The 18,018-nt window shown below is 46.6% G+C and overlaps 1 protein-coding gene and 1 non-coding gene across 11 annotated transcripts; one reads left to right on the plus strand and one right to left on the minus strand.

Annotated features, from left to right (window-relative positions):
* Positions 1-8,743: 8,743 nt before the first annotated feature.
* LOC543025 (protein FAR1-RELATED SEQUENCE 5) lies at positions 8,744-13,255 on the minus strand. The gene is made up of 7 exons (XR_006483798.1): positions 13,023-13,255; positions 12,696-12,935; positions 11,330-12,373; positions 10,769-11,226; positions 10,396-10,677; positions 9,400-10,288; positions 8,744-9,322 (listed from the first exon to the last, which is right to left on the minus strand). It is a non-coding gene; the product is annotated as a protein FAR1-RELATED SEQUENCE 5 (transcript).
* A 44-nt stretch (positions 13,256-13,299) lies between these two features.
* Positions 13,300-16,532, plus strand: LOC123167108 (uncharacterized). Of its 10 annotated transcripts, XR_006483804.1 has the most exons (6): positions 13,428-13,795; positions 13,882-13,975; positions 14,262-14,359; positions 14,529-14,620; positions 14,720-16,044; positions 16,141-16,532. XR_006483804.1 is itself a non-coding variant. In XM_044584943.1 (3 exons), exons 1-3 carry the CDS (start codon positions 13,546-13,548, stop codon positions 14,329-14,331), a joined length of 414 nt encoding a protein of 137 aa, XP_044440878.1. In that variant the 5' UTR covers positions 13,300-13,545; the 3' UTR covers positions 14,332-16,532. The 10 variants fall into 10 exon arrangements, 1 of the variants encoding a protein (XP_044440878.1); XR_006483799.1 differs by having other exon boundaries at positions 13,882-14,620; positions 14,720-14,766; positions 14,860-16,044; XR_006483802.1 differs by having other exon boundaries at positions 13,882-14,359.
* Positions 16,533-18,018: the final 1,486 nt, after the last annotated feature.

Genomic DNA, 18,018 nt, shown 5'->3' on the forward strand with positions numbered 1-18,018 from the left:
GCCGCCGCGGCGGCTCCTGGACGCCACGGCGAATGGAGAATGTGACCTCCTCGTCATCGGGATCCCTTTCCTCCGGATCACCGGTGCTCTGCCCCGTCAAGCCGGAGCCGCAGGAGACGCCGCTCGGGCGTAGCACCCGTGATGGCGCCCTCGTCATCAACGAGGGCGGCCGTGGCCCCTCTCCTCCCTCTTCCCCGCCTCGTTCGGCCGAAAACCGAGTCGGGGCTGCTCCCCGTAAAGAAGGAGCATGAGGCCATGGTCGCCGATGACGAGATCGTCCTCAAGTGGGTGCGGGAGGACTACGTCCGCGAGGGATTGGTGCGCCAGCGCCGCGCCCTCGAGGAGATCGCCACTTGGCGCCGTGGGCGCGAGGAGGGCGGCGTTGTCGTCATCCTCGACGACAGCGACGAGGAGGCGCCCGGGCCGTCCAACCCCCCACGCATCGGCGACGCTGGTCAGGGGTGCAGCAGGGGCGGCGGCGGCACGCAGGACAGCGACGACAATGATGGCGGCGGCTACACCAAGTTCTATAGGCTGCTCGGCATGTAGAAGGCGGGCGACAGCGGCGGCGTAGTAGTTCATTTTAGTTAGTTTTTAATTATGTTTTCAGTTTTTTGTACAAATATCAATGAAATCGCCTAGTTTGGCCGAATTTGTGTTGTGTTTGGCCGAGTTTGGTTTTCAAAATAAGGCGTCTGGGGTGGCCTTGGGGCGGCGGTTGGGAAACCGACTGCCCCCACGCCGATTTTTCGCCAGCGCGCCCCCAGGCGACGCTATTTCAAGCGCCCGGGGGCCGAACGAGTGGAGATGCTCTTAAGAACTAGCAAACATGCCCGTGCGTTACAACGGGAGAATAAAACACATGCTTCTAGCACAATAAGCACAACTCAAAACCCCTTCATAGGTTCACGTTATCTATTTTAACATACCGCCTCATCCATTTTATTGCTTATCCTCATTCCTACCTTCATAAACCATGATCATGGCGTCCATCTGATCGCATTGCGTCCGAAAGTGACTAAACGATCTCGGCCATTGCCTAAACCCTAAACCAACTCACACTTGCCAATGAACCACACCATCACAAGTGAATTTCTAATAGTTTTAAAACTAATCTCGGCGAGCTAGACGTGACGTCCGCCCTCCCGCTACAACCTACGCCGCCCATTGCAAAGCCCCTGCCCATCCGTTTCGAAAAGAAGAAAAAGGCTCTGCCCACTGAAAAGCCGCAACGTGTTGGAGGGCAAATGGCAACACTCTCATCTCGTCTTTTTGTTGGTAATAATAGTATATTTTTGTTCTTGTCCTGTGTGTGTTACGGATGGAGGCGGTACGGCCGGTTGCATAGACCCAGCCGCAAATAAAAGATGTACTAGCGCGAATAAGGTGGATGTCAAATATGAGAAAGTGTCAATCTAAAAAAGAGCAAATTCTGCATGGGCTCGTATGTGTATTTTTCCTAAATACAATTGAGAATTAGTATTTGTATAATTGGGTATCAAATTAATTGATGCATGGAGCTGAAGGGTCTTGAGAACTCGGTTGCACTAGGTAGGAAATAGCATAGATGGATTATGGTCCAAAAACCAATAAAATGGATGCATGTGTGTGAGAGAGAGAGAGGGAGAGGGAGGGGGGGGGAGGGAGAGGGTGAGGGAGAGAGTGTGTGTGTGAGGATTTAATGATAAAAAAGATTGCCAATGCCACTTGATATGTATACTAAATGTATTATTAACATGATTAATATATAACTTTTAAAGTTAGTGTGGCCCCATTGCAACGCTCGTGCAATTAGCTAGTTTCTATACAAGGTCCATATGCAAAATTGCACTCAGCTCCCGGGCTACATGGAGCTCGGTTTTTGGAGAATTAAAAAAAATGGTTTCACAAAATTGTGGAAAAATTACACACCTACCTATGGTTGTAAATGTTTCACCGCAGAATACATTTTTATGCGAGCTACACAAAAATAATAAAATCATGTATTTATAGCACATGTACTATTCGCTATAAAAATACGTGAATTTTTGTACACATCACATCAAAACGTATTTAATAATGAAATTTCACAAGCTTGTAGCATACATCTCTAACTACTTGTACATTTATTTTCAGATTTGTCTTAAACATAAAATGTTGACAAAAATCGGATGGGCTCCATGGAGCCCAAGAGCCCAAAAAAATTATCCCTCGTCCATATGAGCCTATATTACGTGGGCCTGGCATTGTATATCTACTACATATGATATCCTAATCCCTGCTATGTATCGATGGTTGGTTGTGATCACTTTAGGTACAACTAGCTAAACCAGCGCGGCGACACGCTGCACTTGTCGATTAATCACGACTATTTAAGCATTAGATTGATGAATAATCACTTGCTATCTTATATAGACAGAGCAATACATAAAGAGGTTGAAGGTGGGAAATAACTAAATTTATTATGACCATGCAAATGCATGGATACAAACAGAACGGTTAACACTACACACCTCTAAGCAAATAAATCAGAAGTGTTAAAGCCCAAGTAGATAAAATAATCCAATGTTCTGGCTCTTATCTCTTGACATTGGTAACTTGCCATAATATGGAATCATTTCAGAGAGCCACTCACGTACATCAACTATAGTTTATATCAAGCATGCAAGTATTCACAGTTTTAGTTACAGAAAAGGATGAGAGCAACACTATGCACCTTCAATTTGAGAGCTTGTTCAAAAACCGTCGAAGGGAAGCTCTATTTGAGTACGGCATCTTGGCCATTGCTCTTGGCTGTAACGTGGTCACCTATGCAGGTATTGTTGAGAGGCATGTCCAGCAACACAGCTATGTCATCTAATTGCAAAATTATGCAGCAAGGGAGATACCTAATTACCTTTTCCTGATAACACAATCTTAATCAAGGTCAAAGAAAGAGAGGACATCTAATGACTAATCTTGATTGCAATTCATGTCTAGATTTACTACATTGACCTTAGAATTTAAAAGTGCAATTGTTAACCAAAGACGACATTATAGCTTTACCAAGTTGCTCATGATCGACACATAGAGAGTCAGGCTATAGCGATGAATTAGGCGTGTAACTGAACCAAATTTTAGCAAAACGAATTCGTCGCGGTGGATCTTGTACCGAAATTGCTCTCTGGCCTCTCCTTCGTCGTGCTGCTCAACGTCTCTGACAACGAACACATAGAAGAAATACCCCAGCACGGGTAGATCAACACGCTGCCCGGACAGTGGCCTATGCTGCGTATCGGTGCTGCCGTGCAGCAAGCCAGCGATCGGCTGCCAAGAGCAAGCATGTCTGGCCTCTTGGATGCTGCTTCTGGCCGTGGTTGTCACCGGGCTAGCATGTGCTGCGTCGATCTGGGCAGATGCAGGGAGGAAGACACGGATACTGAGCAACCTGCAGGACAACACCGCCAAGGCGGCGCACGAACACTGATTACTGAGCGCCTGAGGCGACGCAGCCCGCGGCGCCGGCCACGGCGACTGATCGCGGACACGGCTGGGCGGCGTGCTTTCCCGCGCCTGAGATGGTTGCGTACAGGCGGGGGCTACATGACGCGACTCACGGTTGCGACTTCGGCGTCATGGAAACGACCAAGAGCCCTGGGGTGGCGAGGCCTGCAGTGTCACAGTTCCCTTCGTCCGCACTCGGGATCCACCGCCGTCGATGCGGAGGGCCATAGGGGGCGGTCGCGGCCAGAATGAAGGGGCCATAGGGTCCCGGAGTCGAGGGCCATGGCGCTGACGCTGTTTTGTTACGGGAGCGTGAGGCGGAGACGACGACACCCGACGGCCGTGTTGCAGGTCTTCGAAGCGTCCGCGGGGAAGATGACGCCACAACCTCTCATCTGCACCGCCATGTCCCTGCACCCCTTCTGCTTCTACCGGCAGAAACCGGAGGCCCGCAGCTCATCAGGTTGTGTTCATATGCTGCAAGCCTTCCAAGGATCGTCGATGCCGGTGGTGTCTGGCAACAACAGCCCAATGAAACTCACGTGCCCACACACCATTGTGGCGTTCATGACCGCCGCCATAGTCTGCAATTCTGCATGCACCTCCCTCCGGGCACCTTCTTGTGGGCGGTCTGCCATGGCACAGCCGACGACGGCACGGACGTCGTCGAGGTTGCCGACCATGATCTTCCGGAGATCGTCGACCACCGTGAAGACCATGTCGGAGGTAGCGGCGACGGAGGCCGCCGTGTCCACAAGGCACACTCCAGCGGCAATCAGGGCCTCCGCCCTAGCCAGCATGCGCGCATATGCCATCACCGCGTACCCGACGGCCTCGGTCACTGAGACTCCGCGACACCTGTGGACGTGGAGCAGGGGATGGAACGGCCAAACAAGACGGAAGATAAAGCGGGGTAGAGGAGAGCGGGTGGAGGTGACGACGGCTAGCATGAGGTCGATCGCAGCAGCCGCGAGCTTGAAGCGCAGACGGGTTGGATGGGCTACCGCTACTCCACGGCGGACCGAGGAATGGCGATGCTGGGAGTAAACAGCAGGGCAGATTTTATAGGGCTCATATGGCGGCGAAGCGGTGGTTCAGTCGGGCACGTCTTTGCTACGATCCTTCCAGAGAGATGTGGATAGATGGGAAGAAAAGTGCTAAACTTTTTACAGTACCATACAACGTGGCGGCGCCAGGTATAACCAACACATGGGAGGGAAAAAAGCTGCACCTGCCCACACCAACAATTCTGGACATGCAAATTGCATGCACATCGCAACCACCACGCCGGGGCTGCATACAAACTGCCAAAAAAGCTAGTCAGCCAAACCCATTTGATCTATGTAGTCAAATTACATACATGCACTCACACACAAACTGACAATACAACAAACGGAATGTCTCAATCTTATGTAAAATCATTGGGCACACCCAGATCCTACCCAGCCAGATCCCTCACTAAATAAGGTGTCACCTCCCCATTGGCCTCATTTTCATTGATAGAAAAAAGTCAAAAAATCTAGGTAAATCAAACCTAGCTAGGTTTAATATATTTAGAATTAATGCAAAGAGGATGTGACCGCGCTGCGAAAGACAGAGGTGAAAACATGCGTGTCTTTTTTTCGCTCCCGAGCGCGGGCGAAATTTCGGAGAGAGGCCGTGGGGTAGGATGTACGTACGTTCATTGGAGTAAACTATAGCAGCTTCGGGTAGGACGTGGTTGCATGAGAGAGAGAATGGGTTATATATGTCGAACACGTACTATTTCACTCTCAGTCGGGGATAGGCCAAGAAAAAGGAAGCGAAGGATGATGTCTGACGAGTGACAGGAGAGGGTGGCCCGGTGGAAGATGGTTCGTTGGCTTTGTTCCTCCACCTTGTACTACCCTTGCTCTGGTGGGCCAATGGTGAGCATGAGCGGCACCGATCGACACACAAGCCAGCAGCTTTGTAGTACGCGAGGTCAATTTGCGTTTTTCCGCTTCGTATGTAGTCTGTATTTTTGTTATGGATGTAGTCCGTAATAGAATCTCTTAAAGGTCTTCGAGAATCTACAACCGGTCTTCTCAAATTCGTCGCATACGCCGGGCGGACGGCCTGGTCATAAAAAACCGACCCAAACGGGCACCACAAACCGAGGTCAAACGTCTGGGTTGACTGGCACCCTTCATATCCAGCCCAAATATGGAACGCTCGAGCGCGTCCAGCCGCGTCTGCCGACCCCGCTGTAGGTTGTAGCGGTCCCACATGCAGCGATAGAAGCTCATTCCTCTCTAATCGATGCATCCAAATTTTAGTCCCACATCACCACGCGAGATGGACGCCGACCGGCTTAAATAGCCGCGCCAGCAAATGGCGACAAGTTTCTATGTTGTTACATAGGTCAATCAATACTCGTAGTGTGAACGAGATAGCTTGACACTAAATTGCATTTTCATCAACTGATGATTGTTCATAGTGTCAAGTTCGTCTCGTTCATGTATGTTGATGTCACAGCCCTGGAATTGATTGTAAAGAGTTGCACTAAAGAATCTAAAGCATCCATGCATCATGTTTAATTTCAAAGGAAATTTGGATTGAGGAAATTCTCAAGCCTTGGAAACTTTTAAAAATGCAAATTAAAAATCTCTTCAAATGAGCGCAAGAAAATGTTCCTATTAAACCCTGAAAATATTGGACAAAGCAAAAACTCAAACCAATATTTTTGAAGACTTAAAAATATTTGTTTTGGGTCTTTGAATTAAATCAATAGCTATTTGAATTTGATTTATATTCATAATAAATAGTTTATGAATCCAGTAATTTTGAATTTTGTTATGTGTCTTTGCACAAGTTGAGATAATCTACATATAAATTTTCAGAATTTTATAAAATGTTTTGACTGCTCAAATCAAAACAAAACAGAAGAAATAAAATAAAACAGAAAGAAATCAAAAAACATAGAGAGAAAACTAACCTGACTTACCTGGCGGCCCAGCTAGACAGCCCAGCCCACCAGGGGTAGCGTTGTCTTCTTCCTCCTGCCAGGAGGAGAAGTAGGTGCGTTTCAGGTGCACAGCCGACCGCGCCACAACTCCTCCCTGCCTGCCTGCTATTCCTTAGCCCTGCTACCGCTACCACGGAGATGCCCAATGCCTTCTCCTTCACTCCCCCATCTCTCTGGTGCCTCCCTCCATCTCTAGTGCTTGCGCCAACAGCCACCCGAGCACACCCGCTAGCTTGCCGCTCGTCGTCTGCGTGTCCACCATAGTCCCGGGGCCAAACTGCCTTGTCCTAGAGTTCCGCTGATGAGCACTTCTTCTCCAAGACAAAGATCGAGACCCCGGACGCTTGACGACCCACAAGTATAGGGGATCAATCGTAGTCCTTTCGATAAGTAAGATTGTCAAATCCAACCAGGAGCAGAAGAAAATGACAAGCAGTTTTCAGCAAGGTATTTTCTGCAAGCACTAAAATTATTGGTAACAGATAGTTTGATAGCAAGGTAATTTGTAACGAGCAACAAGTAACAATTGTAACAAAGGTGCAGCAAGGTGGCACAATCCTTTTTATAGCAAAGGACAAGCCGAAACGGTCTCTTATAATAAGCAAGGTGTTCTCGAGGACACATAAAAATTTCATCTAGTCATTTTCATCATGTTTGTTTGATCCGCGTTCACCACTTTGATAATTTGATATGTGGATGGACCGGTGCTTGGGTGTTGTTCTTACTTGAACAAGCCTTCCACTTATGATTACCCCTCTCGCAAGCATCCGCAACCACTACTAGAATCGACGATTTTACCCATGTCCTTTACCTAGAGCTCATTAGCTTACTCAAGGGATAGAAAAGCAATGAACCGTGTACCCTAGGGGAAGTTGAATTTCTAGCCAAAATAAATGGAAAATGAACATTCTGGGCTGACACCGTACCTGCCTTCAAGCCCGAAAAAGCACGAAGAGATGCGCGCTTTTTATGGATTAAAAAAACGAAAAGTCTAACGCCCACACGTGTGGGCGTTAGCCAACTCGCCCACACGCCTCCATCGCCGTCCAGCGCTTTTTGCACGAATCTTGGCATGAAAAGACTGAATTTGTGTGCCACGTAGGACAACTCGTGTGTGTGGCGTGTGAGGGAGTTCGCCCGCATGCCGTTCTCTCTCCGCGGTCAACGGTTCGCCAGTCGGGGCGTGCGATGAAACTGATGTCGCGCCCGCACGCCACGCACCACTTTCTGTTCCCCATCTCCCACGACTGCCCATTCTCCCACTCTCCCACACCCAAGCTGTCATCTGCCATGTCTTTTGAGGGGTACATGGCAACTTCCCTATTTGTGATTGTAAACAGATGGCAACTCTCTTTCACCCGAACATGTTATTGTTGACACGTCTTTTTGTAGCGCTACATGGCAACTGTCTAGTGTTAGTAGGTGGCAACTCCTAAAGATACCACCATCGCCCACATGCCCGTCTCCTCTCCCACACACCAAAAGCTATCAGTTGCCATGTGTTTTTGCAGAGTACATGGCAACTGCCTCTAGCGTGCTTGTAAGCAGACGGCAACTCTCTCTTTACCCGAAACATGTTTTTTGCCATGTTTTTTAGTGCTACATGGCAACTGTCCAGTGTTAGTAGGTGGCAATTCGTAAAGTATTTCTGGCAACTGTAGTTGTCTGACATGGCAACCGTAGTTCAGCAACATGGCAACTGTAGTTCAACAACATGACAACATGGCAATTGAAGAGGGTCCGGACCATGGCAATCGCGACGGGTCGCGTGGTTACGGACACGCGGGGCGTGTGGCTCGCAGGCGGGGAGGGGCGACGGCCGAGTCGGGTCGTGCGGGCCGCGCGCTCGCTCGCCCGGACGTGCTCGTGCGGGGGCGATCGCGCTGCACCGGACGTGCGGGCTGTGCGGGGTCGTCTCCGTGCCACACAGGGCGTGCGGCACAACCACCCGACACACCACACGTGTGGCAGTTATCGGTGTCAAAAAAAATGATGCGCACTTTTTATTTCCTTCCATGGAAGAGGGGCCCATTGTGCAGTGAGAAAGGGAAGGGAGAAAGGGCACGCAAGAGCGAAAGTACTAATGTGAGCCCGAGCTCACAGGGTCCCGGAATCTATACCACTTGTGTATCTCGCGATGTGTGCTGGTGTCAGCGTGGGCCTAGATGTTTTCTAGGATTATGTTGTTTTATTAAGCCCCTTGGCCCACATGTGTGGCCGCCCATTGGTTACGCCGTCAGGAACGCCCGACGCGGATCAGGAAAACGTTCACGTTTTGAGCCGCATCGACTGAGATTCTGGGCTAACGTCGTCATATACTTTATTCAATGCATCCACCCGTTGGACCTACCAATCTTCTTCACCACGGTCCTTCTCTACATAATTCCATCAATCCACCCGATTGCTCTCCCAGATCCACCAGAACTCTCCAAAGCTTCGTAGCCATGCCCGCCTCTTCCTCGTCAGTAGGCCATGACGAGATCTTGCCTCTAGTGCCCTGCAGGGATTGGTCCGCAATGATACTGATATGGCGTAGTTACTCTCCTCAACCACATCATCTTCCACCCATCTGGAGTTTGTACAGTGCCCTCCAGCACTTCTTCAGCGTCAGGATCATGGTCGCCATAACCCTTGTTCACATATGCCAGCGACGGCTGGCCGGCGTCGACTCCACTATCATCCCCTCCACACTCTGTTTCAGGATTCTTCTCTACCTGCATCGATCACAACGGATCCGTAAGGATGAGTGCTTGCATGGACCAACCCATATACCATTTGTACTTCTTCCGAGAGGGATGAGACGGTAGATTCTTCAGGCTCGCTTAAGTGAGATTCTGAAGCTTGATTGACGGGAGACTCTGAAGCTGCACCTCCCTAGTATGCACAAAAGATCTGCTTCTCAATATCAAAGTCTACATATGTAAGCAGCAAGGACTAAGTTCAGTTTGTACCTCTGACGCCGGCAAGCCACCGATCGAGCAATCTTTCCAACTGGTGAGACCTGATGCACCGAGTAGGCAACCATGTCGATCCATACGGCCAACTCCTTCACAATTGGTCTTGCTGTTACTTCAGGACAATGCACACATACGCCTCCACTCCCCTTTTGTAGATGGCCACTCATGGGATCCCGCCCATGCGATTTGAAATTTGAATACTCCAGACTAACAAACATACAGGCTTACTAAGCCAACTTACATCATTCTTTCTGCCTACCACAGCCACACAACAAGATATTACATCATTGATCCAACCTTAGCTGCCCAGCTTTGTGGCAGTTATTTCGCCTATGGCCTTCCACGCCACAATTTTTGCACCTTGCTGGCTTCCTTGGTTGCTTTGGCACGTCACCATGATCCGGGCATGTTGTCCGCTTGTGCCCCTGCCGACGGCAAATCGTACAGAATCTTGTTCTCTTACTCAGCCCTTCGTACGTCGCCTTCTCTGTGCTTGTTGTCGGCCATCCCATTTCCTTCAGCTTCGCAGGCGGCAACAATCCACCAAGCCCATTAGCCGATTCATTTGCTGAATGCACGTCACCATTCTAGACAACGGCGGTCCTCCCCCCTCCCCCTGGCATGAACAGCTCCAGCAAAATCTTTGTTCACGACCACACCACTTTCAGCTATCCTGTCCTCCAGACCAAGACCATCTCTTATCTCTTCAAAGGGCTTCATTTCTTTAGCACAGTCCTTGAACAATTTCATAAGGGTTATTCTTGTCAGCATTGTCTTTCTGGTACTGGCTAAGATGTGCAGGAAGCACGTCCCGTGCGTCTCTTGTCCACCTCCTCATTATGTGTTTCTTCGGAATTTCTGTTATGCGGATGAAGTCTAAAACCTGCAGCCACCACAGAGTTCATCAACATAGTCAGCTATCTGTTTGTAGCCTCACTAGATAGACATGCATTATATGCTCTATCGTTTTTCTAGATTACCATCTCATACCTTCAGAACATGGCTGCACAGTAGCCCCATGTGAGAGAACTGGCCACATTCGCAATCAAACTCTTAGCCGCCATCCACCACTGTAACCTCATATGAAACTCTGCACCATTTCTCTCTGCGAGCTGCATCCATGTGGATTGCAACATATTTTTTCCCTTTCTCAATAACTTGGTATGCACCACACTCGTACACGATATGTCCGAACTGTTCAAACATTGCTCTTGTGTAAATCTGTCCAGCATGCCTTTCAGTAGCCATGTTCGCTCGTAGTAGAGGCCTTCCCTGCAAAAATCAAATTAATGTTAGCCACAATTCTGCGAAACTGTATGCCTACGCAGCAAATTACACCTCCAATATCAACTTCCGTTCTTACAATTCTTGTTCGCTTCTCCTCATAATTTTCTTTAGCTTCTCTATCAAACTGAAGCAGCATGTACTTGCGCATGAATATATGCATAGGGCACCCAGGGGGGACATAGTTCTTCAACATGTGATCTGCGCTTTCGCTCCGCTGGGTGCTTGTCATTTTTGCACAGAACACTCCTTTGAAGTATGGTTTCGCCCATTTGTGACGGATCTCATATAGATTTGTGATGTAGTTATGCGTCTTCAGGCTGTACTTCTCGATGAGCATCTTCCACGCTTTCTCAAACTCATCAATTGTTAACATGTGGTTCACAACTTTGTGGAACTCTGCTTGGAAATCACCCTTCTTAGAATACAGCGGCCCCAACAACTCCTTCGCCTTCTTTAAAACATGCCACTTGCACCACCTGTGTGCTGTGTTTGGCAACACATTCTCTATGGCAACTTCCATTGCGCGATTTTGGTCTGCAAATGCACAGTTTGTCTAATATCATAAGCTGAGGTTAACAACAAATTTTAGGTCGTTCACACATGTTATAGCACTATCAACAGAAGCGCAAGAAGTTACCCATTAGTATTGTCCATGGTGGAGTACCGCCCATCATTCTGACAAAATCCGAGAATACCCACTCAAATGTTTCTTGTTTCTCATCCCTGACAAGCACGACGGCGAGTATGATGCTCTGGAAGTGGTTGTTCACTCCGACAAATAGCCCAAATGGCATATCATACAGATTAGCATGTAAGTCGTATCAAATGTAACCACATCACCAAAGAATGTGTATTGAAGCCTGCTGTTCCCGTTCGCCCACATAAGACTACTTATCCTCCCCTCTTTGTCAGCTTGTACTCTGTATGTGAAATGTTGATCCTTAGCACCAATCTCTTGAAACACTTCCATTGTCTTTCTGACATCATCCTCTGCCTGGTCACAACTGATTTTGCCACACAAGTTCCGCAATGCTCTCTTGGTGAACAGTACATTCTCCATTTTCCCAAAAAAGCTACCTATGATGCTATACACTTTTGACAGGTTCACATTGTTCTTCCGCAACTGCTTAACCAGATCCCTGCTGTATACGTTGATATGTTTATGTGATGGCCAGTGCAAAGTCTGACCGTATGTGCTGGACAAGGCATGATTGTGCTGCTCCCTGTGCTTTGCTATGTACCACCCATTGTCCTTCGATCGCAGCAATTGGATTAGGGCAGGACATTCATACCGGCAGGATCGAGTATTCTCCACTATTGGTTTTCCTTGCAATCATTACACACTACCAAATATCAGATATCCTACAAACAGATCTGCATATTTATGTAAAGACGTATGTGTGTACGGAGTCATACCGCGCAACCGCAGACTATCTCTTGCATACATTTCGTCCGATTTACATTTAGCCTGCTCTTTCCATAACGAATCCCGAATCCCTTCTCCCAGGAGTACAGATTGTAGAAATCGTACGCCTTGCCCAACGTATCAAAACTGAGCCCCAATTTTGATACAATGACATTATCCCCTTGGGATTCCGCAAACAACCTGACTGATTTTTCTAATGTTGTCATCCTATCTGGGCAGGGGGCACGACCCGGCCCAACAGCACCAATTCTGACTCTGAAAATGAAAACACATAATATTATGCCGGCGTACGCCAATGATTCAGTGCACAAATGTCAACAGAGCACAAAAATAAAAAAATTCAAACAAAAATTTCCCTTCACTCTATTTATGCTCACTATACTGTTCTCAATGCCCACAACAGAGCACAACCACAACCTGTTGTTTCAACAGAGTTGAATACTTACAAGCAGACATATCTTTTCCAACTATTTTACCAATTTTACTTGTGTACTCATTCTACAACAAGCGAATCAGATCGAGGCTGCACAAGGCTAGGCATGTTCGTAACTTAGTTCAGTGATTTCCACGCTCATACCTTCGTGTCCACCCAGGCGTCTTCGAATCAATCTGCTCGATGGATTTTTCTGAAGCCTGTTGCTTCTCTCCGCTTCTTGCCTGTGCTACGGCCGACTCTGCATAGATCTGCGCCCCCCTCCCCCCCCTTCACTTGAACCATGAGCGGGCCGCCAATTCCTCCCTGGGCGGCGACCAAACAGGGTGATGCGCCGATTGCATTGGCAATTCACTGTATGTCAACTCTTCAATCAAAGTTCTACTGCAAACAAAAACGAGTGATGTCAATTTGGATCTCCCAGCTTTATCAATATCAAGGACGCACAGAGTAAAAGAGAGATTTCCGCACCTGTTGCACGGCTGCATCAAGAACTCCATGGCCGCCGGCAGAGAGATTCAGGAACCCTAGAATAGCCGCCAGCCCGCCACTGCCTCCGCCTAGTAACCAAGATAGAAGACGACCGACAAGCGCGTGCGTACAGAGCGAGCCATATCGACCTACCCGCGTTCTTCATTTACTCTACCCATTGACGACGTTAGCCCACACTGATCCACAGATCAGGAATTGGCCTCCGTGTCGAGCCACGGCTCTGACGGCAATCGGCCACGGCCTTGAATGTAAATCATGTTCTGGCCCACCGTCCAGAAGGATTACTCCTTCAATTTATCTTCGCCACGTCCTCAGATGGGCCCGCGCCAGGGTCACATGCGATTGTTCGTGCGAATCGCTACACCGTATCGAGGGGGACAGATACTGACTCGGGATCAATTCCTCCGCGTCCACGCAAGAGGCGAAATTTTCGGCTAAGATAGGACTCATCCTCCCGTTGCGCCGCCCGAACCAAAAATCCCCCCTTCTCCCCCCAAGTCCGATGCGCCGCCGTGCGCCGCCCCTCCCCGTCCTACAGCACTTCCTCTTCGTCCCCTTCTCTAGCTCGTCATCAAGCTCTCCCAGCTTACTCCGGACCAACACCACCACCGAGGGCCACGTCTCCCTACCTACCCGGTCTGACCCCAGTGGAAGGAGCGGCGGCTGGCGATGGCAGCCGAGGCGAGGAGCTGGCCAGGCCTCCCAAGAAGTGCCGGATCGAGTCGCGCAACAACAGATCTCGCAGTCGCAAGGTGAAACATATGGCCTGATTGGTCTTAAGCCTCGTCTTTATTTCAGCCTGCTGCTGATTGTAAAGCAAGATCTGCTCTTTTTTTAGGTTGCTGGGAGGAGTGCCGCTGCCAGCGCTTCGCGGACGAAGCGGCTCCCAATGCAAAGTTCGATTTCTCGATTTTTTTTTATCTTCATGTTCGGTAAGATTGCTACCCTATTTCTTTCATAGGGCAAAGCGTGTTTTGAACTTTTGATCAGAATTAAGTGCCACATGAGGAAACAATACAGTGTACTATGTGTTTTTCTTGTGAATTCCTCTTGGTCTAATACTGCTTATTATACCGAAATTTGCGGTTACACCATCTATTTTTCTCTATATGTTTCTCTACAAATTTACAACATCCACTTTAGTACGAATATAGCAGTTACAGTATATTCATCTGGGATGTGCATGGTTGAAATGATGACTTGTGAATATTCGTGCAGTGAAGGCCAAGACATGGACCATATACACAAGTACCCATCTCAGTATAGCGATTTTTTGATAGGCACCTAGCACATTTCTTAACACGCTTAGAACAACGGTATGACTATTAATTCAGCAATGATATTACCCCCTCAGTCCTATATTTATTTGCAATATGCTTACTGGCTTTCTCTTGGCTGAAGAATTCGGTGAACTAAATATGCCTCGCCTACACAAATGTACTGTCCTTCCAAGACCATCTAATTCACCTTTTATTTTCTGTTTAGATCATACAAGGTACTGCTGCTGCTGAAATCCCGTGAACCTGTCTTTGAACACTGAGTGAAGGAGTCAGCTGGCAAAATGCCAGAAGTAAAAGGTGAGCTTTCTTACTCAGCCAATGGCCTCACTGCATAGCTCCTTCATATGTGACATAAATTTGCAACACAATTTGCCTAACTCAGTCATGTTCTTGCAGTCCAATAATTTCCACCAAAGTTTTAGTTGAATATATGGCGCATTCAGGTATATAAGACATCATGATCGCAAATAGAAAGTTTATATGTGATTACGAGACATCATGATCACAATTTGCTTAACTCAGTCATGTTCTTGCAGTCCAATAAAGTACCAAAAAAGTTTTAGCTGAATATATGGCGCATTCAGGTATATAAGACATTATGATTACAAATAGAGTTTATATGTGATTATGAGACATCATGATATAAAAAAGAGCACATAAGTGTTAATTGAAGCAACAGGAGAATCATGTTTGGGACCTTAAAATTACTTCTGACTAAAATGGTAACATGTAGGCTCATCATGATTTTAATTGCTTCTGACTAAAATGGTAACAACTAATTACACTTTATGTATTGCTTACTTCAACATGTAAAAGCTTGGTCAATGCTTCACAACGATATGATGGTAGGAACCCTCTCATATTCAACCACAGTTGGCAAACTATGGAAGGAGCTTCTGGATGTTCCTTGTGATGCTCGTTGGATGTTTCCACGGTACACCATAGATGAAACAGAGACTGACATTATTATGAGATACTTCCAAATAAAACTTGTGTCTAGTGATGGCTTTTGAATATCATGTGCTTCCAAAAGCTTTGTTTGTGCAACCTATGACTTTTGAAAGTTTTCCTTGTAACTTAATTCAAGCAAACTATCATTTTGAACTATTTGTTGGGCATGCAAAAGATTGTTCAATGTGAAAGGTTTTCAGAAGAGAAGTGGAAAAAGATTACTATTTGCCAAATGGAAATGGCTCAGAGCTTCCTGTGTTCACATATTTTTCCCTATTACTATTTCTTGGACGCCATAGTGATCAAAGAATTTGAGTTGCAGCAAAATCTATCAATGAAAGTACTTGTTCACAAACGGTAGCTTTTTACTCTGATATAAAACCTAATTTTGGGTATGATCAGTTCAGATTTTTGTAAATGCTGTGTGCTTCCTTTTCATTTATCAATCCTATATGTGTGTGGCGTGTTAGACTTTAATTCTTTAGCATTAATGTTACATGATCTTAAGCATAAATGTATAGAACATCTAATTATCATATGAGACCAGTTTGAGGATCTTACTGTCATTGGGAGTAGCTTTTGGTTAGGTGAAGCGAGGTTCCACACTCGTTTGATGTAGGATTGACGAGTAGGGGCTCGCTGCTGGTACCAGCGATGAAACCCATGCGTGACATTACTGCATTATCTGTCTACATAAGAGAAGAAGATGATCTAAAGGCGATAAAACCTTTCCGACATTATATGGAAAAAGGACAGGAGCCTGGTTTAAGGTAACTGCTCATGTTAGTATTTGGTGCGGGATCAGTCTTTCTTACTCAGCTTGATGGTTCTGTTTCATTTGGTGCTCTAATTTACATCCAACACAGGGCATCTTTGGTTTGGCCTCATCATCAAATGTATGTTGTGAGCTACCGGAGTTTCTGTTGAGTGGCTAAAGTACACACGTGAAGATGATGTTGAGCTTGACCATAAGAGATCGAAAACTACAGTGATAGAGGGTGACGATGATATGCAGATGGACAACAAGCTAGCTCCGTGTGTCACAGAGTGAGCATAGTTCAGCAGAATGTGAACAACTTCTAAGCTGCAGTTCTTGTAATATGTTTTTTGTACGGAATACTTGTTAAAGTATATTTGTGAGGAATTCTGGCTCAAAATTGACCATAAGTGTGATTGCATGTGTTCATTGATAATCTCATCTGTATGATGAATTTTGAATGCAACTTATAAATTTGAATAATGGATCTAAATTTGATTATTTGAATTATGTCGGATGTGAATTTAAATTTAATTTGTGTATTTATATATATGGAGATATGAATATGATGTATCCCTAGATCATGTATTATTCAAACTTATGGTAGGGAAAGAATTGTAGGGAAGTTGTGGGGTGGCATAATTCATATGGACCCCACAAGCTTTCCCTAGGGCATGTCCCCCTAGGTAAACAGAGTTTCCCTAGCTTGCCACATGCACTCTAGGGAAAGAGCTCTTTCCCGACTATACTATACCTAGGGTTCTTTACGTAAGGCAATCTTTAGGTAAAAGCTTTCCCTATGGTTTTTTGCCTTTAACCTAGGGTATATGGCTCTAGGTAAAACATGGATTTCTAGTAGTGAACTACGAAAGAAGAATTAAGATAAATCTAGCCATAGCATGAAACATATGGATTTAAATCACTCCCTTACGGAATAACGGATAAACTAGGGTTTAAGTTTCTGTCACTTTAGTAACCCATCATCTACTTATTACTCCACAATGCCTTCCCTTAGGCCCAAGTATGGTGAAGTGTCATGTAGTCGACGTTCACATGACACCACTAAAGAAAGCAACAATATACATATCATCAAAATATCGAACGAATACCAAATTCACATGATTACTTATGACAAGACTTTTCCTATGTCCTCAAGCATAAAAGTAACTACTCACAAATCATATTCATGTTCAAGATCACATGGCTATTGAATATCATCGAGGATCTGAATATATAATCTTCTGCCAAATAAACCAACTAGCATCAACTACAAGATGTAATCAAAACTACTAGCAACCCACGGGTATTAATCTGAGGTTTTGAGATAGAGATTGAATACAAGAGATGAACTAGGGTTTGAGATGAGATGGTGCTGGTGAAGATGTTGATGAAGATTGGTCCTCCCACGATGAGAGGGTTGTCGGTGATGTCGATGGTTTTGATTTCCCCCTCCTTGTGGGAAGTGTCCTCGGCAGAATCGCTTCGCCGGGGAGCAAAAGTGCTCCTGCCCAAGTTTCGCCTTGAGATGGCGGCACTTCGTCTCGAAAGTCTTCTTCTGATTTTTTTCGAGGGCAAATGGCATCATATAGGAGAAAATGGGGCTCGGAGGCCTGTCAGGGGCCCCACAAGCTCGGGGCGCGTGCCCCTAGGCTTGTGGCTACCTGGTGGGTCCCCTTCTATTAATTCCTTTGCCAGTGTTTTTAATACATTCGAAAATAATTCTCCGTAAATATTCAGGTCATTTGGAGTTGAGCAGAATAGCTATCTTTGTTGCACCCCTTTCTGGTCCAGAATTCCAGCCGCCGACAATCTCCCTCTTCATGTGAAACTTGCAAATAAAAGAGAAAAGGCATAAGAATAGTATCATATAGTGAAATAACAGTCCAAAATGCAATAAAAACAGTAGGAAAACATGATGCAAAATGAACGTATCAATGCCCTGCAGCTGCGCCACCATCGTCGTCTTTGCCGCCTCGGCCGCCGGACG

This window comes from Triticum aestivum, chromosome 7D, assembly GCF_018294505.1.
Source record: "Triticum aestivum cultivar Chinese Spring chromosome 7D, IWGSC CS RefSeq v2.1, whole genome shotgun sequence".
Taxonomy (NCBI): domain Eukaryota; kingdom Viridiplantae; phylum Streptophyta; class Magnoliopsida; order Poales; family Poaceae; genus Triticum; species Triticum aestivum.

Bases quoted from the DNA above. Each gene is read 5' to 3' on its own strand.
- LOC123167108 (XM_044584943.1), top strand. From the start codon at position 13,546: ATGCGCCGCCGTGCGCCGCCCCTCCCCGTCCTACAGCACTTCCTCTTC. The intron at 13,796-13,881 runs GTGAAACATATG...CTCTTTTTTTAG, and splicing joins ACAGATCTCGCAGTCGCAAG to GTTGCTGGGAGGAGTGCCGC. The intron at 13,976-14,261 runs GTAAGATTGCTA...ATATTCGTGCAG, and splicing joins TTTTTTTATCTTCATGTTCG to TGAAGGCCAAGACATGGACC.